This window comes from Gavialis gangeticus, unplaced genomic scaffold (assembly GCF_001723915.1).
Source record: "Gavialis gangeticus isolate Ggan-Ray unplaced genomic scaffold, GavGan_comp1, whole genome shotgun sequence".
NCBI classification, from domain to species: Eukaryota; Metazoa; Chordata; order Crocodylia; family Gavialidae; genus Gavialis; species Gavialis gangeticus.
Genome location: NW_017729024.1, coordinates 33369966 through 33377934, shown reverse-complemented (window position 1 = coordinate 33377934; position 7969 = coordinate 33369966). Strand labels below are relative to the sequence as shown.

The window sequence follows — 7969 nt, the reverse complement described above, 5'->3', positions numbered from 1 at the left end:
AAAGTCAGAAATGGGGTCATATTGAGGAAAAAAGTTTGGGAAGCGCTGCTTTAAGGGCACTATCATAGGCAGTTATACAGCTATAGTGATATATGTGTAGCAAAACTGCTCCAACTTTAACCCTATTTTATTCAGGTCAAAGTTTGGGAGATCTAGATAACTTATACCACTATGTAACTACACAGAAACTTAGATTGCAACAGCTGATGAACACCAGCACAGCAACTCTCCCTCCTGCTTTACCGCAGATAAAGAAGTGTTTGTCCATACCCTGGGAGGGAAATCAAATCGCTATCTTGGCTACTTAGGGTGGGCAAAGAACTGTCTTTGAAAAACAAGGAACAGATCAGACAAAGGTTGCAGTTCACTTACTCTTCCGGACAAAGCAGCCATAAAAAAAAAATGGCATTTTTAATAACAAGTAAATTAGCAAACATGCATTTAGAGCACGGGTTCCCAAACTATTGTATGTTTATCCCAGGGACACAAAAGACATCTCTGGGGAGAACGCAGGTGGATTTAATTTTCATTATTATAATAATTGGCATTTAAGGGGTTAAAATATAAAATGTACGCTGGTAGGGGTATGAGAGCAGCTGGTAAATCTGGAAGGAGGTATGCAATAAGAAAAGGTTTGAGAAAATCTAGTTTAGAGGCTCAGATGAAGGCTTCATAAATGGGGTAGGGATTAGGGTTAAGGAACAACAATAGATTTTTTTTGACTGGTAAATATTCACTTGACAGTTCATACATTTACATATAGGTCTTAGAACAATGTGTAGTTAAAAGAAGACGATGCTTAGGGACTTGCTGCCTCATTAGGGGAGATTAAAAAAATGCAGACAAACTGCTTTATTCATGGCTATAATGCTTTTCAACACTTTCATCCTCCTGTCTTCCCAAATCCGAGGTTGTACAAGCTGACCAAGGTAGGCCAGTCTATATTGCCAGGTATTAAATTAGAGGAACTGAAAGTAGTAAGACCAACTTCTAAGACCTCTCTCTTTTGGCATAAAGATATATCATGACGAACAACTGTGGTATGCTACTAACAATGAATCTGCTTAGAAAAGGAATGGCGTATCAAATGCTGTCCCCTTCTCTCAAAGGACAGGGAGTCCACAATAACAGAGTATTAAATGTAGGACTTTCAAGGGTTTTTTTCTGCCAGTACCCTAAAAGGTTACTTAATAAAATTAAATTATACTAATGCTAAAGTTTGCTGTTCAGCGAAACAAGCAGACAAGGCAGACGTTCTCTCCCTGTCACATTTGCTAAGAAGAAACTGAGAACAGTAGGGACTTTTAAATCCTTGTATAGGAGACTGTAAAGACATTTGGGGCCATGACTCACCCCTCAACAGATAATGATAACTAAAAGAATCCAATCTGCTGCATACGTGCCACTGGCAACTCACAGCACATGCACCCCTTAAGATTGGCCGTGCCCCCTGGAAGCACCAGCCGCAAAACTGGAAGTGCCAGTGGAAGTGCACTTCCGATTTTGCCGCTGGTGGTTCTGGGCTTGGTGATTGGCTGCGGGGGGGGGGGGTCCCCCCCCAGTTGGCAATCTGGTGCCCCCCTACACCCCAGACTTGGAAGGCACCAGTTGCCCATGACACATGCAGAAGGAAGGGAATCCATATGGACAATTATAGAACAATTTCATTTATAAAGTGACCAGGATGGGGAGACAAAGTGGACTTAATCTCTTCCTTTAATTACAAGATGTCAGTTTCCAAATAAGAATATGCCAGCTAAATTTTCTGTTCATAGAATCATATAAAATTAGGGCTAGAAGGGACCTCCGGAGGTCATCTAGTCCAACCCCCTGCTCAAAGCAGGACCATCCTCAACTAGATCATCCCAGCCAAAGCTTCGACTAGCTGCGTCTTAACTTCTAAAGATGGAGATTCAACAACCTCTCTGGATAACCTGTTCCAGTGTTTTATTACCTTCCTGGTGAGAAAATTCTTCCTAATATCTAACTTAAACTTCCCTTGCTGCAACTTGAGACTGTTGCTCTTTGTTTCATCATCAGCCACTCCTGTGAACAGTCCAATTCCATCCTCTTCCAAACCCTGCTTCAGGTAGTTGAACATTGCTATTAAATTCCCTCCCAGCCTCCTCTTCTCTAGACTAAATAAGCCCAGTTCCCTCAGTCTTTCCTTAGACGTCATGTCCCCCATCACTCACCATTTTCATTGCCCTCCACTGAACTCTCCCCAATTTGTCCACATTCTTTCTGTAGTGGGGGGCCCAAAACTGGACACAGTACTCCAGATGTAGTCTCACCAGTGCTGAATAGAGGGGAAGAATCACTTCCCTTGACCTGCTGGCAACACTCCTCCAATGCAGCCCAGCAAGCCATTACCTTCTTGGCAACAATGGCATACTGATGGCTCATACTCAGCTTATTGTCCACTGTAACCCCCACATTCTTTTCTGCAGAGCTGCTGCCCAGCCAGTCAGCCCCCAGCTTGTACTGGAGCATGGGATTGTTCCATCCTAAGTGCAGGACTTTGCACTTGTCCTTGCTGAACCTCATGAGATTCCCTTTGGCCCAGGCCTCCAATTTGTCTAGGTCACTCTGAATCCTAGCTCTACCCTCCACTGTCTCTACTACTCCCTCACCCCAGCTTGGTGTGATCTGCAAACTTGCTGAGTGTACACTCTATACCACCTTCCAAGTCACTGATGAAGATATGGAACAAAAACAGCTCCAGGACAGACCCCTGGGGCACTCCACTAGATACTGGCTGCCAACTAGACATTGAACCAGTGATTAATACTCTCCAAGTCCAATGCTCCAGCCAGTTTTCTATCCAACCTACAGTCCAACCCGTATTTCCTTAGCTTGCCTGCAAGAAAGTTATGTGAGATCGTATCAAAAGCCTTGCTAAAATCAAGGTATACCACATCCACCAGTCTCCCCACATCCACAGAGCCAGTCATCTCATAATAGAAGGCAATCAGGTTAATCAGGCATAACTTGCCACTGGTGAATCCATGCTGAGTGTTCCTTATTACCTCCTTCTCCTTCAAGTGGTTTGAGATATATTCCTTGATCATCTATTCAATGATTTTTCCTGGGACTGAGTGAGGCTGACTGGTCTGCAGTTTTCTAGATCCTCCTTTTTCCCTTTCTTAAATACGGACACTGTTTGCCCTTTTCCAATTATCCAACTCTCTCAGTACCCTATGGTGCATCCCATATGGCACCATGGACTTGTATATGTCCAGCTTTTTTAAATAGTTCCTATTTTTCTAGCCTTTACGGTCATGACCACTAGTCCTACTTCTGTTGCAATGTACTTCTTCCTCCTGCTTCTCCCAAATTATTTTAATGCATTGTTACAGTAGGTTTCAGGTATGTGATATAATTCAGTTTTTTGGCCCCCATTATTTCAACATGCGAAACAGAAGTCCTGACCTGCTCCAATAGTGTAAGATTCTTAGTGCCTTGTTACACCTTACATTGTGAGCCATACAAATGTTGATTGGTGTTAGTGGAAGCTTGAGTTTAAAGTAGTCACACCGCAGGCTAGCAAGGACCTGGAGAACTGAAAAGTAAGAATCCCTTGCCTCCAATAACCAGCTTCCTCCCTGCCTCTGTGGTTCACCCCAACTTACTTGCGGCTGCCAAGCAATCTCTCTCAGGGAATAAGGCAGGGAACAGTTAACCTGCTTGTTCAGTCACAGCTGCCACAGCAGGGTTGCCGCTCTTCTCCAGGCTGAGCCCAACCCAATGCCAGGAGCACCAGTGGGTAACACGGCTCCAAGATAATCTTACCCTGGAGTGGCATAACTTTGAGTCATGTAACAATTGCTTAAAACTAGTTTCAGGAGTTAATGTGCAGACAAATTCACAGTTTAAGGCCTTCAGGAGCTGCCCAAAATTACCTTGTAACGTGACCTTTAGAAGCACCATGCTAATCTAACAGAAATCAAATGTATAATTCAAAGAAATTAAAAGATTAAAAGCATATCTGAGAAATCTCTCTTAGCCTAGCAGTATAAAAGCAGGGTGTGACTCCCTTCTTTTTGATTACCACTAACAGAAACCAAGTTACGCTTCTCACTTTAGTTTTAATTGCTTCTTACTTGCATTGCCAGATACACCTCCATTCTCCTGAGCCAGCATCTATTTTTTCAGCATTTCCATCTTCCAAATGAACATTGGACCAGAGCTGCAGAGAACTGGAACCAGTCAAGAGACGAGTGCCTAATGAAAACGTTTTATGTTATAAAAGTAGAAGTACAAAGAAAGCTATGAAGTACAGCTTTTTATACTGAAAGTCTGTTAGTTATATCACTAACATTCAGCTTTTGCATTAACAAACTGCCAAATGCATTACAGAATTCCAGTATGCCATTTACTGTACACAAACCAAACCTTATGTAATGGGCACAATCCTGCAAGATGGCCTAGTGGCCTAGATAGCAACCATTTGACAGGTTGGACTAGCAATGCCAGAAAACGAGTACTCATTTTACACACTAAGTTGTATTTCATATTTAATTTGCATGTCCATAATTCAAATATTTACCACCACAATTAAATTCTATCATGTCCCTACAGCAGTCTACTCCTCCGCACAGACATCTGTGTGCTACTGTAATATTTCAAAAAAAGAATATGCTACTACAATACAAAGGGGCCAAAATGAAGTGTCCTCTCTTCTGCCTTTATAATGCTATCTAAAGAGCTCCACAATTCTTTGAAATGGCCAGCACTGGATAATATATTCCATTACCCAAGATGTAACAAGTGAAATGGAGACAGTGTTTTCTTAATGCACACTTCCAAGAAGATACATTGTAAGCATCACATGACAAGTTTTAAAAAGGTACATTTTACTCTACTCTGACCTTCCCAGGCCTTATCTTTTAACTTCTTAGACCAAAAGGAAATTTTGATCCTTCCAAAGAACAAAAAGATTAACATAAGAAAACCTAAATTTGCAATAGACAAGTTCCAGTTAATTTCATCCTTACCTGTAGGATCCCATGTTAAGTTATGTGCAATAGATTCCAGTAAAATTTGAGCAGTCTTCTGCCACTGATAATGTAGCCCCTAAAATTAAAGTGGCATGTATTAGTTTAAGTGACATTCTTCCTAGTCTATTAATGGCTTTTCCCAGTTAATGTCCTGAACTCAACAGGAAGTCTTACTTAAGCATTAAGTTCTAACGTATGTCTAGTTACCAAAATCTTTTAAAAGAAAAACTAGAAAATGATAAGACAAGCTCATAGAAAGCACAACAGTGATCTCATTTTAAGTTAATGTATCAATTAACTGAATTTAGAGCCATAAATGTACATGCAATTGATAAAACAATTTATTTTAACTTATAAAAAGTGCAACTGATTTGAAAGCAAAAGAAATAGCAAGCAAATGATACAATACTACAACTATTGCCAATACGAACACTAGATGCACCTAAAATGAGTAGGCTTTAGACCAAATTCACAAATAGTACTTCCCCACCAAAAAAACAAATAAAAAAATGACAAGCATTTTACAGAGCTCTGGGTAATATCCAGATTATGGTGAATGCTTTCCACTTCACTGGAACCTACCTAAGAATTAAAAAAAAAACAACAACAAAAACAAACCCAAGAAACATTTGCCCAATATGTAGTCCACCTTCAACCTTTGGGACAGGGTGGTTAGTTTTCTCTTACTTAGTACCCACATTTTCCAAATCAAGAGTTAATTATTGCGAAATACATTAAGAGCCAAAAAACTTTCATCAGCCAGGGTTTTGCAGTCCAACTTTAAAAAGCAATTCACCCTCACTCCAAATAAATAATATACCAAGCTGCAAACTTAGCATCGGATCTGTGAAATGCAGAATCTAGGACATATGAAGCATTTAACATTGTGATACTCTTGTTAACTAATGCAACTGTTAGCAAATGAAATACCTGGGGGGAGGAGAATCAAAAGCTCAACATGGAATTTAGCTAATTTTTTAAAAAGTCTGAAGGGCATGGATTTTTGTGTGGGATAGCCTTTATTGGAACATCTGTATCATTAGGCCAAATTTAAATAAGTTTTTGAATACACTACATTCTTTTTCAAGTCTCAAGAAGTCATAGCATTTGAGGAAGTTCACTGTTGTCTATGAAGGGTGTCATCCTGCCCAATCTTTTTCTTGATTTAAAACTAACCCAGCTAGCCACCTTTATTTTAATTTGGTTGCTGCCTTGAATGAAAAAAGTCACTCCCAAATAAAAATGAAATCACAGAAATTATTTTAAGTTTCAAAGGCATCCAGTCTTAGACCATTCACTTACAGTATGGTGATCGTTCTTCTGCTTTAGAAGAGCAATTGGTTCAAAGATACAAATAACGTTTCCATAAGAAGCTGCAATCTAAACACAAAATAATATAAAGAAATATTAATTAGAAAGCTAGTTGGAAATATAAATAGTTTATTCTACTGTCATTTCTCCTTTGTAAATTCACTTGTTTTCTTCTTGAGCTTATTCCTACATTTCTAACTCATTAGCAAAAACTTAAAATAAAAAATTAGGTAACTTCTCATGCTTGTAGACTATTTAAAAAAAAATAATAGAACTAGGGGAAAAATCCCTTCAAGTGATTTTTTGGGTAAGATATTGAACGATGGAATAAAAAAATATTTAGATGTGTATGTATAACTTACACAGATCTGGTACAAAGAATCCTTCCACATGCAAATTTAAAGTACCACTTGAAAAAAAACAAACAAACCCTCAGTTAGTAATGTGGTGAGATGAAAGACTGCACTCAGCCATGTACCTTTTTTTGTATCACTGTTATATTGTGGATCAACCTCTGCGAACAACAGAACAAGACATTCACGATAACCAGTGAACAACAAAAATAACAAACATGCAAAATCAAGCAAGTTAGCACAATCCAATTCTAACAGCAACATAAAAGTTTGCAATAAGGGCTGTTTCATTCATGGAATTCCATGTCATATTTTATATTACAGCTATTAGTTAATTGCAGTTTCTGTATGCAATTAATACAAATGCAAACTAACACACATTTTATTAATAAGCATTAATTTCACACCCTGCGCCACTGCTAGCCCCAGCCCCACAGTACTGGCGGGGACTCATGCAGAGCCCCAACCCCGAACCACCCTGTACCCACTCCAGACATGGCCTGACAGAGCAGACCAGCATCAGACCAGCTGGAACCCACACACACAGTCCCAACGCCTGCTCCGGACTTGCCTGCCCACACTGAGTAGTGGCAGTGGCCAGGCAGAAGCTTCTACTCAGCACAGGGGAAAAGCAGCCCCTCCCCCTTGCTGCTGCCAGGCCGTTTTTGCTACAGCCACCCAAAACCCACACATGGGCTACCTTGCAGCTCCAATTCACTGCTGCTTCCCAGCTGCCCAGCAGTGGCAGTGCAAAGGCACTGGAGGGCAGCCCAGGTGCAGGCTCCGGGTAGCTGCAGCAAGAAGGGACTAGCAGTGGCAAAGGGGAGGGGCTACTCCCCCCTCCGTACCAAGCAGGAGCTTCTGCCAGGCCGCTGCTGCTTAGCATGGGAGAGCGAGTCTGAAGTAGGCGCAGGGTGGGCTGATGTCGGAACTGTTTGCACAGGCTCTGGCTGGTTTGTGCCAGCCGGTGCGTTCTGGAGCAGGCATGGGGCAAGCCAGGGGCAGGGCACATGGCTTCACACCAATGGGTGGAGGTGTGCTGGGTGTCAGGACTGGGTGTTGACTATTGCTTAACTGTGTGATCAAACTGCAGTTAATTGTAACTATTTTTTTCATCTCACAATTAACTGCAATTAATTTTTTCATGGTTTGTCAGCCCTATTTTATATATAGGAACAACCATTAATATAAACATATATGAATGCATGTTTTAAAGTTATTTTCTCCTAGAACAAATTTAAAGGAGAGCTACAGAGACTGTAAAGACTTCCAGCTAGGAGTCATTTCCCGCCAAGACAGTATGTT

General features: G+C 40.9%; 1 protein-coding gene across 5 annotated transcripts in view; it reads right to left on the bottom strand.

Moving 5' to 3' along the window:
• The window catches only part of DMXL1 (Dmx like 1), a 175765-nt gene that overhangs the window by 125285 nt on the left and 42511 nt on the right, over positions 1–7969 (bottom strand). For all 5 annotated transcript variants that reach the window (XM_019517004.1, XM_019517006.1, XM_019517005.1 and 2 more), the window contains exons 3-5: positions 6303–6380; positions 4998–5076; positions 4104–4224 (exon numbers count right to left, since the gene is read on the bottom strand). In XM_019517004.1, coding sequence (XP_019372549.1) covers positions 4104–4224; positions 4998–5076; positions 6303–6380 — 278 coding nt within the window. The remainder of the gene's footprint in view (positions 1–4103; positions 4225–4997; positions 5077–6302; positions 6381–7969) is intronic.